Source organism: Leptosomus discolor, chromosome 4 (genome assembly GCF_034619465.1).
Source record: "Leptosomus discolor isolate bLepDis1 chromosome 4, bLepDis1.hap2, whole genome shotgun sequence".
In the NCBI taxonomy this organism is placed as follows: Eukaryota; Metazoa; Chordata; class Aves; order Leptosomiformes; family Leptosomidae; genus Leptosomus; species Leptosomus discolor.
The window spans coordinates 50107496-50130994 of record NC_141394.1 but is presented as its reverse complement, the minus strand read 5'-3'; the positions used below and the strand labels follow the sequence as shown (position 1 = coordinate 50130994).

The 23499-nt window shown below is 40.1% G+C and overlaps 1 protein-coding gene across 1 annotated transcript; it reads right to left on the bottom strand.

Annotated features, from left to right (window-relative positions):
* Positions 1-1525: 1525 nt before the first annotated feature.
* On the bottom strand, positions 1526-23415 carry CNOT7 (CCR4-NOT transcription complex subunit 7). The gene is made up of 7 exons (XM_086463691.1): positions 23304-23415; positions 22070-22272; positions 21578-21771; positions 18319-18480; positions 11114-11258; positions 5992-6102; positions 1526-3224 (listed from the first exon to the last, which is right to left on the bottom strand). Exons 2-7 carry the CDS (start codon positions 22184-22186, stop codon positions 3096-3098), a joined length of 858 nt encoding a protein of 285 aa, XP_086319817.1. The 5' UTR covers positions 22187-22272; positions 23304-23415; the 3' UTR covers positions 1526-3095.
* Between the last annotated feature and the right edge of the window lie 84 nt (positions 23416-23499).

The following is a 23499-nucleotide window of genomic DNA, read 5'->3' as shown; positions in this document are numbered from 1 at the left end:
GAGCAAAGATCCTTCTTGTCTAGTTTCAATGAGCAAAGGGATTAAATGCTTAAAAAAAAGTTACATAAAAAAAGAGAAGCGACAGAGAACATAACGATCCTGGAACACACATCTGACTCCAGAAGTCAAAACCACAAGTGAATAAAAAAAGAAAAAAAATTAAATGTAGCAGGTTTTTATATCGCATTTCTTCTGCTAAACCTACACAAACAACAATATTATTTTAAATGGATTGGGAAGAGCAGAGGCTTGGAAAGAGAATTCTTGTCACTGTACAAAAAGGTGCATGTCTAGACAGCTGGAACTGTGCCCGCACATTTATTTTTGCAAAAGCAATTAGAACTGTCCACTTTGGAAACAGATTCAGATTTCAGGCTCTGCAGTTTACAAGTAACAGTCGTACACAGAAGAAGAAATTACTTTTTTCATAATCTCTACAATTCACCATTTAAATCACTCCTTAATGGAAACTAAATCTAATTTTGCCATGGAAACTGAATGATGCACAGATGTCTCTCCCCAGCTGTAATCAACTCTCAACAGACAGATCACATTGATCAGACCAAGAGTTTTCACAGAGAATAAAGCCTAATCTTATGTTTCATACTGAGCAGTGGCTCTTGAGAAAAGCTTTTCTTACAGGAAGGAAACTAAAGAGTGGAATTGGTTGAAGACAAATGCCCCATGAGAATTTTAGGCTGGGGCTTAAGCAAATTCAGCCTGGTCCTGCAGGTTGCGTGCTCATTAACAGCTGGGACACGAGATGCACACCTATCGTGCATCTTTGGGTTTAGCTTCTTCCAAAGAGTCCAAGCTCCAACAGGTTCATGACAGGAAGCACAGCACAGCATGTGGGATACTCAACAGTCGCTTCAAAACCACATTCCAGTCTGAACTAAAACTTCTACTGTAGGCACACATTAAGAAGCCTCTAAAACGTTCCTTTGATCCACAACTAAAATGTTACTTCAGAACAAAACCCCTGAAGTTCTTTGAAGAGTCATTCCTTTCAAAAGCTAACCACAGATAGCTCTATCAGTGTGCTTTTGGCAAAGTTACTAAACTTTAAATGCATCAGACTTCAGGCATTCTTCATTCCATATATATGCAAATTTTCCACGTCAGCCCACCCTTCCAGCATGAAAACACAGAGATCGATGCCACAGTAAGAATCCACCCCCTTTTCCTGTTAGATAGTCCCTACCTTACAACAGCCACAGACAACCAAAGTTAAAATTAAGTCACCATAATCTAATGCGTAATGGTATTCAAGCAAATTACTAGCGGGCTTTGGGTGCCGCAGCAGTGAATTGTGATCGCCACTCCTGCAACTCAGGTCAGCAGGAACGAAGTGACTGGAAACCCAAGAACAGAATTCTGCTCTGGAAGTGGAATCAGTCAGGGAGCAGCGAGTTAGACCGTTTTATAAGCTTGTGGAAGAGAACTCTCATGCCTAAACAAAACAGAATTGAACTGACTAAATACACACATTCCAGAAAAATTTTGCAACAAAATCACCAGTCTGTTGTTATGTAAGAAAACATTTCTTAGGCCTTTATTTACAAAAGCTTTAAAAACAAATACCCTCTGTTATGCAAATTATTTGTTGTTTAAAAAGGACCACCCGGTTACATCATTGTAACTCAATGAAAAAAAGGTGTTTGGGTTTTTGTTTGTAAGTACAAGGTAAAACAGAATAATTTGGCAAACATGTGGAGATTGTTCTGCTCTTGATTTCCCTGTCGAACACGCACACACACGCGCGCGCACACACAGGCACACAATGCCGCACATTCCATCATTTCAGGCTAGTATTTAGCTATTCAATACCAAAAATCCTTCCTGCACAACTGCTCTGTACACATGCTATGCAGACTTAAGAACGTACTTTAGGGTCCTTTAAAACAATATATCTAAAATATATTGCTAAGATATACTCAAAAATAAACTAGCATTACACTCCTCAGGTAACTTTATTAGCTATAAGTTATTTATATTTTGTTGTTTTACAACAAATATCTGTAACATCTGTCTTTGTAGCAACTACAAAAAAGCACGATTTAATTGTCCTTCTAATTCAATATTCCATTAAATAGTATTTTTTCAGATCTTTGGGTTTTATCTTCAACTAAACTGACTTTCAAAAATCATCAAATCAAGTACATAATAAATACGACTTAATAAAAAAATATCTGAGGTGTACATTGCTAGAATAAAAGCTAGGAAGCTAATCAAGGGAAGTGTGCCATTACAGAACTCCTACTATTCCAATATCCTTCAACTCTCAGCTTAATTGCAAAAACGCTGAAGTCATAGCAGTTCTTTTCCTGAAGGGTGTAAAGCTGGTTTTTTTCAAGCTTCTTTCCCCCCCTCACAGAGCGGTTTTAAAGCAGCAGGCCAACCAGCAGTTGACATGTGCAGGAACACCGGTAAAGTAACAGCAGTTACCGTGATTTCAGTAGTTAGTTTGGCTTGAACGAACAGAAGTTATGCAGCAAGTAAGTCACGTTCTGTGGGTTGAGCTATCAAAGAAATACAGCACAAAGCTGCTGAACTTGGCAGATGACTGTTTTCTAGCTGAGGGCAAAAGGAAAAAACCCAACTTGGAGTAAAACAGAGGATCTGAGTCAGAGTCGCTCTCTAAAGTGCAAATTTGATGGTCCATAATCTTGAATAGCTAAAACGCCTGCATACCGGAAGGAACAGACATGACTGGGGAAGTTAGTTACAATCAGTGCCAGTTAATTTGCAGAAGGGAGGGGAAAGAGACAAAAACCTACAAGATCAATATAGGTAAGTTTACCAGACTATTCAATTACGATTTAACTTTCCCCTTCTCTCTGCCACAGGGATCCTACACATGCTTCTTCACAAATGGGCTAGTTACGAGGTCAAAATGTAACCCAGAAAATTTTACATATTGATATTAAGATCAAAATCTGTGATAGGAACAGTCAAGTTTAGTACATAGAAAGGCAGAAAAGAAAGTGTGCTGAGAAAGGGGGAAAAAAAGCCTTATTGTCCAAGGGGTTCAACTGGAGATAAAACCTATATACAAGCATGTGGAGGTCAAAAAGATGGCCTTTCATTTCATGTCATGACTGTTTGTTGGCTTCTTCTTCATATGCATTTCCTGTGCCATTCTGTACATAAGATGACCCCGAACCAAGGCCATATAAGTGGCCACAATATTTAGCATCGTCAATGTGATCTTCAAAGAACATCTGTAGAGTTAAGAGAGACACAAATTATTGCCAAAGAAAAAGCTTAGTTTAAATAGAAGTATAGAAAGGCTTTAAAATGTTACATTCTTTTCAGCATAAAATAGCAAATCCCAAGGTGCAAAAGATGACATAATTAACATACTAACACACTCAATCTCAACACATCATCAAGACGTGCTGTATGACATGATTCTTTAAAGTAAATCTCTCAAGGAATACAATCAGTTTTCCTGTGCATCTTTCCGGATGAAGAAATGGCCAAATGCGATATTTTGATAATTTTGTATTATCGGTTATCACTCACTTTTCTGCAAGTGTAACGAAGACATCTCTCCAACTGATATCTGTGGAGTTTCTGACATCAGGCACTTGCTTAGCGTCCATCATCAGTGCCCATACTCTACCTGCTCCTAATGTGGGGGTTTTCATCATACTTTGTCTTGAAATGGAGGTACGTCCTGATTTATATTATAAAGGTTTGGGGGTGGGGAGAACATTTAGGCATAAAACCCATTAAAGGGTTCAGCGAAATGCAGAAAGATGCATTTCCAGCTAGCTCCTCACAGAGGGGGACTTCATTTAATAAGGAACAGCAAAATTGAAGTACATTTCATACTAGGACTGCATTTACACCTTACAAGTCTTAACTGCAAACAGAACCTCTCAGTGGAAGACATGAAACCCCACAATATTCTGATATTCTACCTTTCAGACTTGGGTTTTCAAGCAAAGCAACAAACTGCCCCACAAAAATAAAGACGCACACACACAAATTTTTCACACCAAAACCTTCACAGCAACCCTGGATATCCCAGTGGTTGACATTCTGAGCCACCATCAACATCAGAACCAGCCAGAACCATGCAGAAGCAGGGTGGACACAACGAACAATCTAAACACAGAGCACTGCATACACCACACGGGCTGAAAACATCTCCCACCGAGCTTTGCACAGCCTGGATGGCAAGTTCTGTACTGCAGGAACTTGAGACCTCAAAAGTTTTAAAGCTCCCAGCAGTTCTTAAAGAAATAAATGGACAGGAAAACCCCAAACCAACAGCTCTACTGTTGTAGTATCTATATTTAAGTATTTCTGATGGGAAGAAAAAGATCAGTAACTTTTTTGGCTGGCACTCCAAAACACAGCAGGAAGTTGCAGCTCCTTCACAGCTATTAGTAACAAAATTCTGTACCCCTAAAAGCATTGTAAAATGAAGTTTTTTCACTCAGAAATATATTGTTAAACAATGAACTCTACTGAAAAGGTGTTTAAAATGCACATTAAATATACTTCTTTGCTGATTACTGTGTCTGTATTTAGAAATGCTGTATTTGCAGAGGATCTCTGAAAGTATTAGAAAACCCCCCACCATAATCTATCCATCTCTGTTGGCTTAACTAAGCAAGTGTTTTGCACTAAAAAAACCTCAAAGATTTCTACTTCTCCTAATAAGAGCTTTTGGTAAATGAATTCAAGAAGCTAATTTGCCATGTAACACAACTGCATCTCATTAGAGAAACTATCATGGGTTTGAACCTTTTCCTCTAGAAAACTAACCTGAAAGGCAGTATCTTAGGCGTGATTACCATGTACTACCCCTTTCCCTTTATTTGCTTTGGATTTTGTTTCAGATGCAGGAGTGACAGATGAACGATACGGGGCAGGCGGCAGTTAGCCGCACCAGGCTTGGATGGTACCAGAAGCACGATCCTCTCTATTGCATCTGGAGCCCACGACCTGCTTGACAACTGCAACAGCTCCAGCGGAGGCAGAGCTGAGTGTTATTAGCAGCAAATGAGCTTCTATCACAGCATTGATTTTTCACCTGCTGTCTCACCAGTGTTTGTCAGAAACTCATGGTCATTTTCTCCTTTATACAAAAGGCTGGATTACAGAAGGTAGACACCTCAGCACACGATACTAACCTTATCAAAGATGACGTTTGCTATTGCCATCTGTTTTGACATGGTAAGTGACACTGTATTGCTGGCAGAATGCCAGGTTCAGATGCACTGGCGTTTGTCCAGTTCAACATTTGTTTGTTCTACTAATGCAAAATATCCTAGTGTCGTCCTGTTGTATGCAGACAAGTAGCAAGGAAATGCGAAGCTTGCAAGACCCCATCTCCCTTGCTGCAAACCCTGAATTAATTGACTGATTTAACCTTTTAGAACCTGAGTTGATCTGTGCTTTACTCAATGGTAAGGAACAAATGCATGGACATTCTGCACAGTGACCTGGAAGTCATTATGTAATATACCTATAGCCTGCAAGTTTAGCCAGAAGTGGCTCTTTGACACTCTTTCCCCCCTCTAGGCCTAGCAGCAGTGCATGCCAGCTGGGTATTACACTGAGCAGAAGCTCCAAAAAAATTAGCTTGAGTATTGTCACCCAGAAAGGAGTCTGGCTCCAGCGGCTTGCAACTTACTGCAGCAGCCACCTAAAATAAAAGGTACCCTGCAAAACAGGGAAGGAAAAATAAAAAAAGAGACCAACTCAAAACCAAAACCCACAAAAAAATCCAAAATCCACCCACAGGCTGGAAACCGGAAGCAATACTCACTCACAGCAGCTAAGCAGGGAATCACTAGGGCTGGTTCACACTTACTCTGGGGAAAATACGAGTAGTCTTTTTTGTCAAGAAAGGAATGATGCCCTGAAGCCCTTCAGAGACCTCCTTAAAATATGGCAGACTTATCAGAATCAGCAATTCCATCTGACTCAGCATGTTACTATCATGGAGATAAAACCAGTATGTCCACCTACTTCTCTCATTTTGAAAAATGCCATTCCTGTGAGTAAAGAATCAGATCCTGCCTGATGCTGTGGTCCTATCCTTTCCAGCTCTAACTGCTCAGCCACTTCTTGTAATCCACCCTGAAAAAGAAAACACTTTTGTTAACTGCAGAAAAAAAATTAAATCAGAAAACTGAATAGCTATATTTGGGAAAAATCTGTAACACAAGTTGTACAACCTCAGGTGTATTTTAACATTTGCACAGTAGCTGAAAGTCATCATACAATATAAATACACACCTGGAGAATCAAACTTTCAGTATCAATAGCAGCATTAGAATTTTGCTTCAGTATCGATTAAATAAAGCAGTATCTGTGATGAACAAAACTACTACTCCTTCATGTTCCAGCTTGCCCAGTAACCAGATGTCATCACTTAAAACAATTCCTTCAAGGCATCGAAAGGACTGGCAATGCTGAAGAACAAAACCAGGTGTTCCTTCCATTTGAGTGAAAGTTTAAAAGGTAAAAACATTGTTATACAAACACAAGAATTCAAGTGCTTACAAATGAGGTGCCCATATGCCTTCATGCGTTAAAGTATCTAGGTTTCCTTTGAAACAGACCTTTTTCTTTCCACTTACCTTTCAACAATTAAGTTGAGGGTTTTTCCACTTCCCTTCACAAAAATCTGAGAGTATCCTTAAGTATCTAGAACACTACAGGGAATCCAGGAAAATGTTACACAGCAGACATTTAGAAACCAGGTGGTAAAGTCAAAACAGGAAGAAAGTGCCCACTCCATCTCTACAAGTCATTCTACCCTTCTTTAAAGTTTGTTTCATTAGCTGCCACAGGAGGATAGGAGAAAAAGAAAAACATGCAAAAAAATCCATCATCTTACAACTAGTTTTCTAAGACACTAAAATACAATGGTATAGCCAGCTTTTCAGTTAGAGATGTATATTTAATATAGTCACATATCTAACAAAACCTACTTTTTAAAAAAAAGTATATAAACATCTCATATACAAAAAAGGAACAATTTAAAACAGTAATTGTCTGCTTTGAGTGCTGATACATGGTTCAAGAGGACAGACTGTGAAGCTGTAGACGTCACTTCAAAGCTGCAAATCTTTCTGCTCTTAAAGGTAAAACTTCTCCAGTTTTGAAGCAAGTTTTCTTCTCAAAAGCTTATATGAAAAACCACCCCCTTAACTGCAGAGTTACCCCAAAATGGTAATAACCACTACATGTGGAAGCAAACCCATGAGAAGCCGGTTTGGTTTTACACGGATCAGTTAAAGGACAGACACGTTACACTGTAACCGCAAGCTTTTAATGCCGTAAGCTACACTGTGAGCACATAATTTTGTACATCAATTCTTTTTTTTTAATCGTTAAGCCATAAAGCTACTGGAAACAGGCTAAAGCACATGCACATTCTTTAAGGTCTAGAAAGAACAAAAAAAACACCACCCCCCCCCCCCCCCAAAAAAAAATCAATCTTTAGTGCTGCCATAAGCTTTGCAAGGCAAAAGTGTTGCACAGAAGCAGTACTTTTAAAAAAAGAGTGCCTAGTATCTGAGTTCATCTCTCCTCACACTCTTTACCTGTTTCAAGCACAGGAGGGAAGTAATAAGAAGCAAAAGCATAACAGTCAAAGTTAAAACTCACATAGCAATAAAAATAGTCTGACCTGAAAATCAGATCAAATATGAAAATTCCCCGTGAACCTTATGGCAACAGGTTTGTGTCCAGGTTTTTGTTTTGTTTAAAAGATGGAAGCTTCAATAATAACATTCCAAGGTAACACCTATAAACCAACATGAAAACCTAGTACTGGTAAGGCTAGTTTTATTCTAGCTTGAGCAGCAGGAATATAGTTTACAGAAGTTTAAGGTAAGAGTAAGTCTATACACCATACAGTTAAGCACTGAAACTAGCTTGTTTTCTTTACATGCTTGGATACAACATCTGAACACCGCAAACACGCTCTGCTATTTAACTCACACTCTCAAAAAACAGGCTGAGGGTTGGTGGGCAGGGGAAAAAAGTGCATCTCTGATCCAAGCATGTTCTCCACTTTCTAACTCCAACAATGAGCTGTTAAGAGTCAGCAACAGCAGTCAGGCCCAAAACCTTTCAAGGCACCATTTTCTGCTACTAAACCCTCTATTTCCTCAACCTGTGAATCAGCAGTGCCTAATCATCAGGTTCTGCTAGCTGTAAGACTCACCTCTTCTAGCTTCAAGTAACTGACGAAAAAACACTCAAGAATAAAAATCAGTAATATTTACACAGCAGCTGCAAGCTCTGAAATGTAGACTTAGTAACTCAAACTTTACAGCAACAGCAGCCTACAGAAGAATGCTTTGAAAACAGTGCTTTTAATGGTATATATCTATTTGTAAATATATCACACACCACTTCTGCATGGAACTTCTTGGTCTATAACTGCAATAATTACAGAAAAAAATTTGGCTGTCTCTGAAAATTAATAGGCTATTTAAATTCTCTTTTAGGGAAGACTTTTGCACTCTTTCTTTTAGGGAAGACTTTTGCACTCTTTCTTTTAGGGAAGACTTTTGCACTCTTTCTTTTAGGGAAGACTTTTGCACTCTTTCTTTTAGGGAAGACTTTTGCACTCTTTCTTTTAGGGAAGACTTTTGCACTCTTTCTTTTAGGGAAGACTTTTGCACTCTTTCTTTTAGGGAAGACTTTTGCACTCTTTCTTTTAGGGAAGACTTTTGCACTCTTTCTTTTAGGGAAGACTATTTTACTCTTGGAGAAGGACAAATTCTTCCCAAATTTTCAGAGCACCAGTCTTTCAAGAAAAAGGCCACAGAATGATTTACATAATCACACAACCATAGTCAACAGCAAATCTAGTTCAAACTCTCATTTCATGGCACTGGCACCAGAGCTCACTGTTCTGTACAAACCCCCATATTAAAAGTAAGTTTCCAACAAGGTCTGTAAGTCTACATTACTTAAGAGTTGCATCACTATCAACAGGTCTGGAATTGTCTACATAGAAAGATTTTGAGAGAAGAAGCATGAGTTTAACCTATACTACATTAAGATCTCGAGTCAACTCCCAATCTGCATGCCAGTGAAGTACATCCACGTCCATTTAAGTTAGAGCAACATACTGTAGACTCACAGACTACTTAATTCCACAAAAGAGTTAACAGCTTTCCAATCTTTTCAATGTCAAAAATTCTTTTTTGGGTGTGTGGGGGCAGGGAACTGGGGACTTACAGGAAATCAGTGACTTCTCATATGAAAAGTAATTTAGACAAGTCAATAAAGGACGACTGCACAGCAGTTCAATTCATTGCTATTTAATAGAGATTGAAAGTGACACACATTAGGAGACAGCACATGCATTTTTAGAGTCACAACACTGAATGTTTAGCAATTTGTTTCAGACAGCTGCTCTCTTTACAGTACAAGTCCACCATCACTTCATTGCTGGTAGATTTGGAGGGGTAGGGTAGTCCACATCCCTTCCTCTGCTGTCATTACCAACCTGCAGGTTAGTGACAGGATCAAGATTTACTGCAGCAAACCTGACCTACATATTCAGCTCTGAAAAATAATCACCCTTTTTCTTAAGGTTTGCTGAAACAAGACCTGTGGAGTTTTTTCTTGTCTTCCAAAAAACATTAGTGTCTCTAAACAACGCAGGTTACACACAACTATGTCTTAATGAAATGACAAGAAATCCAATCCCCTCCTCCCCAAACCCACTGGGAACATCACCTCTGGAATGGTGACATGGAAGAGGATTCTGTCACCTTTCCTACATCACTAAAGTTGGATTATATGTTCTGTTCTTGGCAAGTGTGTTGCCATCTCTAAGACACCAGATACTTCACCCTGCTTCACAAGAAGTGAGAAAGTGAGGGCATTTCTTGTTTGGGGTTCCCCTCTGCCCCTCCTTTAAGATTCCTGAAGTTGATGAACATTTGATTTTTAGTTCTGGCCACTGTGGAAAAAACCCGTTTCTAAGATGTTCTCTAATACTTGCCCAATGTTGTTATTTACCAACAACAACTCTAGATGAACACAGGTAGGTATACTTTTCTTACTAACTGGAAGGGAAGTCTCCATTTTCAACATTAATTTGATTAACCAAAGAATTCACATAATTTACTTCCCACCCAAGAAGGCTACTACTTAAAGTGACACACCATTAGTTTATCTCAAAAAGAAACAGAGGACTATAAACCCCACGCAGATCACTAGTTCAGCGTGACGTGGCAAGCCATCCCTTAGTTAGGATTTGGTTGTACTACAGTCAGTGTTCTCTTCTTCCTGCAGGTTCCCATTAAGAAAGCCTAGAGAATCAAGTTACTCTCCACAAAAGCAGCAAGTCATTAATTGCCTCAGATGAGCGATGCACCTCATTCCAGCAGCAGTCCAGACTCTTACAGTTCTTTGGCAAGTAAAGCTGTTAACAATCCCTGTAGCATCTTCCCTTCACTTGCTGTCTTCCCCTTCACACACTTAGTTCCAGTTTCCATTCATTCTCCAGTCCAAATAAGTATCCAAATCTTATGCCTGATAGAGTAAGCCAACTAGTAGCCCCGCTGGCCTGACACAAGAGATTAGTTTATAGTATTACATTTTTTTGCTAGAAGTCACATGGTGTCCCTGAACATATGCTGTTGTTTATCTTTCCTTATGGGACCATCTGAAACATCCTTCGCTCCATTCCTCTTCCCAAGACACCTCCACAGCATCATCGTTGTAATTACGTTTGCCAAGACGACGGCAGTCCTTTAGTGGACTGCACAGTGAGGAAATAAGAGTACGCGAAACCCATCAATTCTTATGGCTCAAGTAGTGAAGGATTAATTCCAAACATGGGTTCATCATCTGTCAACAAAGACTGGGCACTGTAAATACAGTATCAAACACGCTAGTTCTAACTGACAAGCAGTTATAAAAACCGATGTGTGCTCTTGTCTGCTTTTATCAATATCCTTTAATATTAAATATATAAAGCTTGAGACAACAGTGCTTAATAGGTATTATCAAAGTAACACCAGAAAATAAAAATATGGAAAATAAGTATTTTTAAGCAGAAAGTATTCTTTCTCCAAACCCAAAATTTGTTCTGAGCCATAAATAGATTACTTACCTTCAGATTTTTGCAACTCTTCATGAGATATTTTACATCATAGATGACAGGGAAAAACAGTCGCAGTATCTCAAAGAAGTCCAGCTCTTCTTCAGGTAAATTAGAGTTTGTCAGGATTTTGATTAGATAGCCAAAGTCATATCCACTGCAAATTAATAATAAAAACAATACCAGCAAATAACTCAGAAGCATCCTTCTCACTTCCAACATCAAGACTTTATTACACATTAACAGGACATTTTGATTAATTTTGATGCAGTTAAGACTGACTCTTGCAAAAGACTAAGAATCAGTATAAATGGCGCCATAGTAGATTCCAGAGAAAACATTTAAATTTAGTCTGAATGAGGCCAAGTGATGAAGCAAAAAGATCTGCCTACAGGAGTTTCTCTAAATCCTGACACAAAGTAGTGCTGCTGGGGCTTCATCCAATAACAATAACTTATACCAGAAAGACTCCTAACTGGTCCCTTTCACGCAGACTAGAGTTTGTCACCACAAAATCAGTGGGACAGAGAGACTCCTACAGTTTCTGAAATCCAAAAGATATATGAGTTTCCAGAGCCAACACATGTTTATGCCTGGATGCAAGTTTCACCCTCTTTTCAAAAACAAGAGCTGACTGTCTTTCAACTTTCCCAATTAAATCAGCACACAGACAACTGAAAAATTTCAGAGCTTGTAGATCATTACTCTTTTTGGAGGCAAGGACAAAGTTGGAAAAATTTTTGCGTGAACATGTAAGTCAGCAGGAGGCAGCAAGATAACTGAGCAGTACAGGCTTGGTAGAAGAAACAGAGGTATTATAGTGTGTGTGGTAGAGACAAGAGTTTGGAGAAGACTTTCTTCTCAACAGCTTGACAGAAGACAGAGGACACAGGAATGAGGTATGGCAAGGTGAAACCATGGCTTACAAGAAGAAACAGGGTCTAAAGCACAGGAAAGACAGATGTCAGATACTAAGCAGGACTGAACATCACAACAAAAAGCAGCAATGACTAGTTAACCTCTTCCCTAGGAAGGCAGAGATTACAAACCAGATTATTCATGATCTGATCTGTTCTGATCCCTTGTACTTGCAGGATTGCTCATACACATATGCACTGAACTAGATAAGGCACTGATACGTCCTCTTTGTTATGAGGTTCGCATTGAATCAATCAGTTCCTAGATTTTTATTGACGTGCAATTTTAAAAGTGCCTGTACTAACAAAGAAAATAAAAAACACACAGCGAGGCTGCCTCTACTAAAGGCTGCCTCAGTTTTGCTGCTTAAGGAACCTTGGCGTATAGCTGAGAGACAATGCAGGTTAATGGGTGGCCACCACAGACTCCAAATTCCCAGTCTAAGATGTTGTGTTCATTCTTGGTTACACAAGGATCATACTCAAAACCCAAGAATTTTGCAGCATGGTAAATACTGACTGAGAGCTTTAACTGTGAGATGAGCCATACAGACGACAAACCAGTTAAGAGCACTGCAGTACTCCTGTGGCTACCTAGCACCCACAAAGACTGGTGACTTGTGACATAGGCTCAAGGCTTTAGCTTGCATACTCAATGTAAAGAGGATTGCTTTTTCTACCTTTTGTATATGATAGAGTTCTCTTCATCATCTTTATCTTATGAATTTCTAGACAGAGGGTAGAAAATCTTGAACATACTATGAATGAATGGATTGGTTGCTAAAAGTCCGTTAATACAAGATATACAAGAGGTACAGATATTGCAGCTCTCCCACAGGGGTTTCCAGTGCTCTAAACAGGAATTTCATGTTGAATGAATCCTGCACTGCATCTGGTGCTTTGAAGCTGTGCTGGCAGCACTCCAATCTCCACAGCAGCAGCCACTGGCCAGGGAGCAAAGAAGCTAAAGAAGGATTTCAGCCGAGTCTTACAAAGTAAAAACCTGTGGTATACTTGGCAAAACAGTAGCTTGGAAGCTCAATTTTATTAGATCACCTATGGGGGGGCAGGGGGAACTGGTGGGAAAGCCTGTATCAGCATGAATCCCTCTATTAAAAAAAAAAAAGACAGGAAAAAAGCCACATTAGCAAAAAAGACTATTCAGAAAGATGCAAAAAAAGACTGTTCAGGATTAAGGAGATTTACTTCTCTAGAGATTAGAGACCTTATTAACTCACTGAATTTTGACTCCCCTCCTCTTCCAAAAAAAAAAAAAATACATACATGACTGAATTACTAGAAAACAGATGCTCTCAAACACTTGCAATTTCTATTAAGGAGGAAGCACTGTAAGAAAAGTCAAGATTCATTTACTGTTCGTATTGAGACGGAGCAGTCGATCATAAATCTGCAATTTTGCTAGAGAGTTATATATTCTTTTTTTCCCCTTGGAGATTGTAGATTCTTTCATTCTGGGATCCTCATGCAGAAAAAGGGAACAGGGTATCTGAGCAGTGGATTTAACAGACATGATTACCCTTCTACTGCATGACAGCATTCCGTCAGGTATCTGTTCTTAGATCTTAAGCATGGGTTAGTTTTAGTCAGCTCAACAAAATGATGTCTCTCATTCCTTAATTTCCAGCCACTTACTTTTAGTCCCATCGAGCTGGTAACAACCATCACAAACCACGCTTTACTAATAGCAATGCAGTATCAAGGCATTTACATAATCTTTTTAGAACACTTTTCGGGGGTAATACGCTCCAGTCGTCCAAGCTTACCCAGATATAAGAACCGTCACTATAATTCAAGACTAAGATACATCTAGTTCAAAAATTTTTGAGTGGCCACTGCTGAATGCTAACAGGAGGGGAAGAAAGTCTACAGTGAACAATTATGTAATTACCTGCTCATTGAAGAAGTTTTCTTCTAATCCTGTAACAGGTAATTAGTGGTTGGTTTATACCCTAAAGCACATAGGCTTCCTTTCCTTAAAAAGCTTTCACCTTTTCCAACATAATCACCTGAAGTTACCTAGCGCAGCTAGGTAACAATCCCCGGAGCTATGCAGCAACATAAGCGCTCTTACAACCTCTTTTTTTTTTTTCCTTATTTGTCACTGAACATGGACAGCTGTAGGCAACGAGGACATGGAAAAGATCAAGCATGCCTGTATTTCTTTCCCTTACCATCCAGAAAGAATTCAGATTGCAAATTAACAACTAATTCTACTCAAACACCAACAGTCTGAAACAAACGAAAACCTGACAGACCTGAGAAAGCTTTACTTCATTTTATAACTGGCTAACAGAAATGAGCCAACGGATTAAATTTTACTCAAATCAGTTAAGACACAAATGATTATTGAAATACAACAGCTTGGAACTGTCCAGCTTCCCAAAAACATCTGGGTTAAGAGGCATGTTTGCACAGAGCCTCCAAAGGCAGACTGAGAAGGTTGCACACAGGTGAACACTCCAAGCTTCAGCAGATCAGTCAGCTGAACATCCACAAAAACAGTGTTTCAGCTGTTCTGTTAGACTACCAGGCACTCACAGCTCCCTCGACTGTGACAAGAGCCAGAAATTCAGGGCTTCCCCCTCCTCTCTCATCGACTCAAATACGTTTTAACACACACAAGAGTTGATGGAGTCACTTATGAAGCTGCAGTATACAAGAACCGGTGATTGTGCAAATGTTTCTTTGCTCATGCCTGGCAGAACTGCAGAACCACAGATTTGCCAATAGGTCAGGTGCCAAGGCAGCTAGATCAAATGCAGAGATAAAAAGCACACAAAGAAAACTATTTGAGAAGCCAAGGGCTTAGAAATAAACTACGAAAGAGTTCAAGGAAATCAAAGACTGGGAAATGAAAACGAAAACATAACCTCACACTCCTAGAAAGGAGTAATTCCCCTCTGCCCACTTCCTCATAAATTTTGAGGGTTCATAGTGATGAAAGCATTGTAAGGAAACAGAAGCAACAGCATAGTCAGCAACTATCAAGCACAGTTTTTCAGTAGTCAAAGAACTACTGCATGGAATACCTACACGGAACAAATTTTCTACTGAGCTGTCCCCCTGTTTAAGTTTCCACTGATAGAACATAATCACAATCAACCCAAGATATATTTAGAAAGAGCTGTTCACTGTTCTTTGTGGCATATTTTATGTGACCCATGCTCATTTATAGCTTTGTACAGTCTTAGCTTCCTCAGAACTTAAACACACTACTCCAGGGTTTTGTGCTCTAGATGATAACATGCTCTGTCAAGCACAAAAGCCTTTAAACACTCTCCAACTTCAAGCAGAGTTGTGGATAATCAGTGTTTGACAAACATTTGCTGAAATAGTTGTCTTAAGAGGATTTCTAAAGACATTTTTAGTGAAGTCCACAACAGAAACCCATTTTAGCACGGATGAAACTGGACTTTAATAAAGCCATTCCAAAACCTCTTCATAAGCTGCACTAATAAAAATGGCATCATTGCACATAGCTTGCACTACACTTTGACCAGCATATCAGTCAGGAATCACGTACAATCAAACTAGCTATACTGTAAAAAGAATCCCTAGCATAGAAATGGATCAGGTATTCTTTTGCTAGGACAGCTTACACTAGATCTTTCAAGTCATTAGGTGACAACGAAAAACCACCGTTTTGTAGGTGAAGCTGTTTCTAACAGCACCGTCTGTTAACATACCAGTTACATATGTAACATGACTCCCCTCCCCTTCTTCTGAACTATCCAAGTTACTTTACTGTAGTCAAGTGTAAATCACAAACACGCAACATAAGAGCCCATAATAATGGGTTTAAGAAGCTGAAAGAAAGTTAATTCACTAATTTAGCCCTTGTAGTTGTTTTGACACAGTTCATGGCATTCTTGTTCCAGTATTTTTCCCTGGGTGCACAGCAAGATAGAAAGCCTAAGATTAGTTTGGAGTCATATTGTGAGTCCAGACAGCTTCAAGTGGAAAATGTAGGCAGAGTAGGTGACAAGCATACTTAAAGAGGATCCTCCTCTTCTTTTTTTGCTAACTGTCTTCCCTCCCCCTTTTGGAAAGTCAGTCTAACAATTACTTTCTATAAAGCACGTCAAAATGATGACTTCTGCAACAGGCTGTTGTATATACCTTTCTACTACTGTTTTACATTCCTTGCTGAAGTAATCCTTATATTTCAGTTGGTTAATAATGTAAATACTTCTCTAATTCCCTATGACACTCTCTCCTCCAACCTCCCCTCCAAGATTTAATACTCAAGGCTAAAGAATTTTTTTTAATTTCTCATTTTGTCATCTACATATTACCACCCACCAACACAGCATGTGCGATAAACAAGAATAAGGCTATAAGGAAAGCACTAGTCTCAGCTAAAACATTTGCTTTACCTTTGTTGACTTGCCTAGCAGCCAGCATTTAAGATGTCAACTTGAGGGCATTACGCAGCAATAAGCCTTTAAAGCCACTGTTGCTTGCAAAAAGTGCAAATTATCTCTGGCACATAGTTGACTATACCATGACTATTTGTCCTGTTTTCAGCTGGAAGAGAGTCAATTTTCTTCCTAGTAGCTGGTATAGTCTTTGGATTTCGTATGAGAACCATGTTGAAAACACACTGATGTTTTTGGTTGTTGCTAAATAGCGTTTATCCCAAGTTAAAGATTTTTTCAGTTTCCAATGCTCCACCAGCGAGGAGGTGCACGAGAAGCTGGGAGGGAGCACAGCCAGGACAGCTGACCCGAACTAGCCAAAGGGATATTCCATACCACAGAACGTCATGCTCAGTTTATCAACTGAGGGGAGTAGGCCGGGAGGATCGATCGCTGCTTGGGGACTGACTGAGCATCCATCAGCGGGTGGTGAGCAATTACATTGTTCAGCACTTGTCCGTCTGGGGTTTTATTTCACTCTTTGTTATCTTCCTTTTCATTATAATAATTATTACTACTATTATTGTTGTTATAATATTTTATTTTTATTTTATTTCAATTATTAAACTGTTCTTTTCTCAACCCACAAGTTCTACTTGTTTTCCATTGTCTTCCCCATTCCACCAGGGTGGGGGGAGGAGTAAGCAAGTGGTTGCGTGGCACTTAGTTGCTCGCTGGGGTTAAAGCATGACACTATTGCTTAATTTTTAAAGTGTTAAATCTTATTAACACCCAAAGATCTTTTGTATCTTCACAGATTCATAGAGATTTAGCATTCACATTTTATTTCTATTTGGAAGATGAGTTCCTGTGATGGAATAAACAGTAAAATATATGCATTATTGCAGATAGAATTAAGGCTTATCAGGGCTCTCCTTCCAAACTGAGTAACTTCCAGCTGCCTAGACTACCAGGAGATTTGAATCACAGAGCGTTAGGGGTTGGAAGGGACCTCGAAAGATCATCTAGTCCAACTCCCCTGCCAGAGCAGGACCACCTAGAGTAGGTCACACAGGAACGTGTCCAGGCAGGTTTTGAATATCTCCAGAGGAGACTGCACAACCTCTCTGGGCAGCCTGTCCCAGTGCTCTGCAACCCTCAACATAAATACTTTTTTCCTCATGTTCAGGTGGAACCTCCTATGCTCCAGCTTGCACCCGTTGCCCCTTGTCCTATCATTGGCCATCACTGAGAAAAGCCTGGCTCCATCCTCCTGACACTTGCCCTTTATGTATTTATAAGCACGAATAAGGTCACCCCTCAGTCTCCTCCCAGCCAAAGAGACCCAGCTCCCTCAGCCTTTCATCATAAGGGAGATGTTCCACCCCCTCAATCATCTTTGTGGCTCTGCGCTGGACTCTTTCAAGCAGTTCCCTGTCCTTCTTGAACTGAGGGGCCCAGAACTGGACACAACATTCCAGATACAGAAACAAATTTAAAAGCGCTTTATAAAACTCTTCACTGAGAATTCTGTGGTCTCTCCCATAAGACAAACAATATTTCTCAAGAATTGCTTAAGAATAGTTTGTTTTCATCATTGTTACTATTATTACTTGCACGTGTGATATTAAAAGCTACAATGCCACCTGCTGGCTTAGGAGTTTCATAGTTCTCTGGTTTACAGTTTTCCGGTTACAGTGCAACACCAAAAATAACACACCAGTACCACCCTGTATGCTCTATTCTAATACAGAATGGTGCTACGGGTATTACAGCAGAAATACAGGTATTACAGCACAAAGTCCTACCAACCAATATATGCGTTGCATACACTACCAGATGTATACCACTTAACACCAGATGTGAAGTTCAAGCTCTAGAATTCAATAATCAATTCAAATATTTAACATGCAAAATTTACCTATGAAAGGAAAGCCACTTGACTCCTTCACACAGCACAACTCCTGATGTCATAAGCAGTTCTGCAAAGTACTGTGTCTCGATTCCTTCTTCTTCATGCTTTTTGAACTGGATACCAGATGTTGTCAACAGTTCAATAGAGTCCTGGGCATACATATCTTCTCTAAAAACAGAGAGAAAAAGTAAATTTCAAAAATCTCCAAATGAGTTGTTATAAACCTGGTAACATTTCTTCTGTTAATTCCACAGACTTCACTAGCATAGAACAGGAATAACTTTACTTCTGTGTTAATTACAAAACCAACCATTTTTCAGAGCTTTTGTTAAACTTCACTAGCATTTCACCGCTCTGGGCACCTTCATTCTCACCTTCATAAAAAACTAGTTCCTGCTCCTCCTCTGGTTACCTAGATACCCCCTTTTGCAAATCTGCAGAGGAAAGCAAGTGTATCAATACAGATATTTTACCAAATAAGATCCATTACTTGAACTGTGACAAAGTAAACGCAACAGTTGAAGCACTAACATGTTGCATTATAGAACTAGGAACAGTACACTCCAGATCCCAGTGTATTATATTTGGCTGCATTAGTTCTGTGGATAGTATTTCCCACATATTTCTCGTGATTTAAGCTGAAGTAAATGTTTAGACACATGCTCATCAAAACCTTCTCACTACAACTGGAAATTCAGTACTTGCTCCATCTAGTCAATCCTTAAAATTCAGGTAGCCTAATGTTTTCTTTCTAAATGACCAACTTCAACTTTAATAGTCATATTTTGGACCTAAAATTTAACAGGATGGAAAAAAAATTCCTCTATGCCTTGTTTGATTGCCTCTTATCCATGTATTTATTGCTTTTACCACTAACAGTTTTGTAAAGTCTTAACGATTTTGTTATGAAATGGATGGGTTTGGGTTTTCTCCCCAAAGTTTAATCTATATCATCATAACAAAAGACATAGAATGGTTAACTGAAAACAAAAAAAAAACAACCCAGAAATGTGGCTCTACTTAAAAGATGATACTCATATTACTGTCTACAACATACTATTCTACTATTCTTCAGTGTATAGTTTTCAACTTTAATAAAAACCACCAAAACAATGCCCAACAAATAAAACAGACAAGATAACCAATATATCAAACTTGACTAGTAGATTCAATCATAGACTTATACTCCTTATTCCTAATAGATCATTCACCAGAACAGAGATACATTCTCAAGATGTGTTGTACCTCTTTTCCTCCCTTGTACACAGCTGCTCATTAGTTCTCCAGCTTTAAGGCACCAGCTTCCCAACACCTGTCCATCTCCATAACACATTCAAGAACCCATCCAAAACAGACATGCCTATTCTACAAAAAGAAGTTTTAATTCTAGTTTGTTGCTCTGCACTAATCAGGTGGATAGTTAGTTCAGCAAAATATTTATGCCTTTTAAAAGCACACTGTAACAAGACCCAGCTGGAACCACACATACCAAAAAATCACCTTCTAGGAACAGCCAACAGCTGTTTTGCTTTAGGAGCAGAACACCTGTCACGTGCCACTTCCCAAAAGGAAGTTAGAAACATACAAAACCAAATAACTTCTCCATCCATGTTAAAAAAACTATTCACACTTCATGCAGGACTTTCCTAGCTTACCTTTCTGCATAAAATCCACCCAGAGAACTAGTAAGAGGTTAGCTGGGTGACTGCCTATATCTTGCCTTTCTAAGCCGTCTTATCTATGCAGCATCTGGCACAAATGGATAGAAAACTACTTTCGTTTTCAGTTGTTTGATATTAACCAGACCTTGGAAGCTCAGAAAGTAAATAAAACATAACACACATTCTTCTTCCCAGATCACAGTCTGGAAGTTATCAATTAATTCCTCCTCTCTCTCCCATACTTAGCAGGATTAGTATATTCTTCCATTAAGACAACTGGCAACTTCCGCCCAGCATTTATGTGGTCAGGTAAGTTTAGAGATACCAGAACATCAAATCTGCACTCCCTTTTCTTTCAAGAGCTGCTTCAAACAAAATTAAAGTGTACATCATTCCTCAGACCAAACTGTTTTGTGACAAGCCACAGCACTGCTTGTTTAGAAAAGTAGAAAGATCAAGACACACAGCAGTAGGTTTTTTTCTTTGTACGAACCCCGATTACTCTGAAAAAAAAAAGTCTTTCTGTCTGCAGAAGACAGGTCTGGTCTCTAAACCTCCTTTGTAGGCTGCATTTTTAACTCATATATATCAAGCTGTCCAGTGATCAGCTTGTAACACAACTGCCAAAAAACCCCAAGCCCTCAAAACATTTAAGTTTAAGCAGCATTGGCGCTGATACTCAACTCAGGCCATTTGAAAACCTATCGGACCAATTAAGTTCACTTCAGGAAAAAATTCACGATACTAGTGACACTGTTGACTACCTGCTAAACATATCAGTAGAAATCCACAGAAGTGTCTCATGCCACTGCAAAAGTTATGTTTACACTTTAAGGTTTATCATTGATAAAAATCACATATTGAAATAAAGTTCACAGTACTATTCCAACAGATGGTAAAAATCAGCTTGCTTTATAACCAACACATTACACAAAATTATCCAGAACAAAAACCTCCACAGGAGTTATGATGGATAATCAATAATCCCTCTCAACCCATTATAGAAGAAAATTAAAATATAGTAGCTTATATAGAATAAGTTACTTTGAAAACACAAGAAAAGCTGCTGCAGTATTAAAAAGTTGACAGTATTTCACCTAGAATATTATCTAGAACTTGTGAGTCTTTTAAGAAGAATAATGTCTTTTAAACAGGACAGAGCTTGCTTGCTTTAGAACTCGCTGATAACATTTGCCATACCACTTTTTTTTTAGTCACTTCAGTAACTTCACATGTTGCTATTTTCCATTTAAAATATGCAAAGAAACAACACGCAACTTCTATAACAACTAGTAAGAGTTGAACTAAGTTAAGGTAGAAGCAGTCTGAAAGGTTAAGTATGAAAATGCAGTGCTAACTCTTACCTCCTTTTAAAACTCTTGTTGAAGTTGCACAGCGTTTTTGACTAAATTACCAACAGTAAGTCAGACTGCACAGAAATGAGGGAAGAAAACACATGCTTGGCTGATACAAGTTTTCCTCATATGAGGTATCTATGATATTCCAGTCATATAGATAAAAGGAGTTGCTCTAGCTTTCACAGCTTGTAACACATTTTCAGTAAGTCAGAAACATATTTAACAGCAGAGACATGTAACACTTACGTTAAATTAAATTTAAAATTAAACTGCCAAGTCGAAGTTCCTGGAGGGTATTCTCCTTGCTCATTCATAAACGTCAGTCCTAGTTGAATTATTTTTAGCAAGTCTACATTGCAGCGTAATAATTGGTACTGATAGTCTGCATTGCTTCTGAATTCTCCAATAGGCCTTGCAACTACTCCTGGAAATTCTGTATCCTGCAAGAACAGAATTAAAACATCAACGAAACACGCACAAAAATTTACATTGCTCATTTTAAATAAAACGTATTTCAAGCATCTAGCAGTTTCATAGCTGAAGAGTACTGTGTGTAAATTGAGCTTTTAAAAAGGTAATAGATTAGGATCCTAATGTTCGTACAACATAAACTCAAGGTGAAGAATCCATTATTCTTTCAGTAAAAATGGATGAACAAGTTTATAGCTTTTACCAACATCAAACGAAGTCATGTTTTTTTGCCATCATTTACTAGATAAACATTAAGTGCCCCCTTACCATAGCTACGTAGTTATACTTCCGTATAACTTGACGAATTTTCTTCATCTCTTCATCCAAGTTACAAGCCCAAACTTCACAGATTCTTTGGCTATGGTCTACGGTAGCTGCTGGCATAGTGGGGGGCTTTAGAGACCATACATCAAAAGTTACACTTGACTGAGGATCAGTTTCATAAAGGAGACTTTATTTAATTTTTTAACCTAAGATACAAAGAAAGCAAAGTATCAAAATATAAGTTTTTATTCTTCATTTGTCTAAAAAAAAAAAAAAAAAGCCACCCACTTAAAAGACCAAGATCAAACTTTATTCTTCAGAATTTCATAAAAGCAGCACAATATCGCCATCAAAACCATGCGAATTTCAGCTATATGAGCTCAGATTATTATCCAAAACTAAAACCCTACCCTCTTGTTCGGAATCTCGTTTCTTGCACAAAGCCAGGCAAACCGGCGAGGCGCACTGCAGTTCAACAGATGAAACACACCTGGGCCCACAAGCGTTATTCCCCCACGGGTTAGAAAAGCACATTCCTGGGGATCCCACGGCCGCGTGCAACACGAAACGAAGCGGAGAAGCGACTCTTAGCGTTACACCGCACTCGGGGACACTATGGACAACGAACAGCCGCCCAGGCAGGCAGGCAGCCTCCCCGGGAAGGGACAGCTCTTTCAGCTCGTACGGGCCATGCTAAACCAGAGAGGGGCGCGACGGGACCGAAACACGGTCCGGCGGACCCGGACTCACGCCCCGGCCGCCTCCTTACGCGTACAAGGCCCCGCGGAGCCGCAAACCCGCCCTGCGCGGCAGCCCCCCTCTGAGGGGTGCGGTTGGGAAGGGGCCACCCCGGCTGACCGCCCGCCCCGGCCCAGCGCAGGGAAAGGCTCCGCTCCCGACCCCGCCTTCAGCCGCGTAGCCCGCGAAAACACCGCCCGCCCCCAGCGGGCCGTCCCGACTGCCGAGAAGGCCGCAGCTGGGCCGACGGCACCGGGGGACCGGGCGGCTCTCAGCTCCCTGCCCCCGCCCGGCTCCCCGCCGCCGCTGCCGCCCCTCGCTCACTCACGCTCTCGGGCGGGCCGGGCCGGGCCGCGGCGGGTCTGGTGAGGCCCCGCGGCGGCCCCCGACGCCCCAGAGCCGCCAGTCGCCGCACGAGACGTAGGAAGCACTGCCCCCACCACCCCGCCGCACAAAGCCATTACATCATCACCGCGCGCCGCGGCCTTTCCCCCCTCACCTCTGACCGACGGCGGGGGCGCCAATCACAAGCCTCACCGGCCGCACCGCCCTTCCTTCCTTCCTTCAGCCCACCCTCCTCCTCCTCCTTCTTCTCCTTCTCCAGCCCAGGCGCGCGCCACTCCTTCCTCCACCCCGTCACAGCTCGGGTCACGGGCGCGCAGCGGTGACGCAGCTGCGTGCTGCCGTGAGGGTGG

Excerpts from the sequence above, each read along its gene's own strand:
- CNOT7 (XM_086463691.1), bottom strand. The coding sequence starts at position 22,186 with ATGCCAGCAGCTACCGTAGACCATAGCCAAAGAATCTGTGAAGTTTGG. Across the intron at positions 21,772-22,069 it reads AGTATAACTACGTAGCTATG|GATACAGAATTTCCAGGAGT; the intron begins GTAAGGGGGCAC and ends CTGTTCTTGCAG. Across the intron at positions 18,481-21,577 it reads AATTTTAAATTTAATTTAAC|AGAAGATATGTATGCCCAGG; the intron begins GTAAGTGTTACA and ends CTCTGTTTTTAG.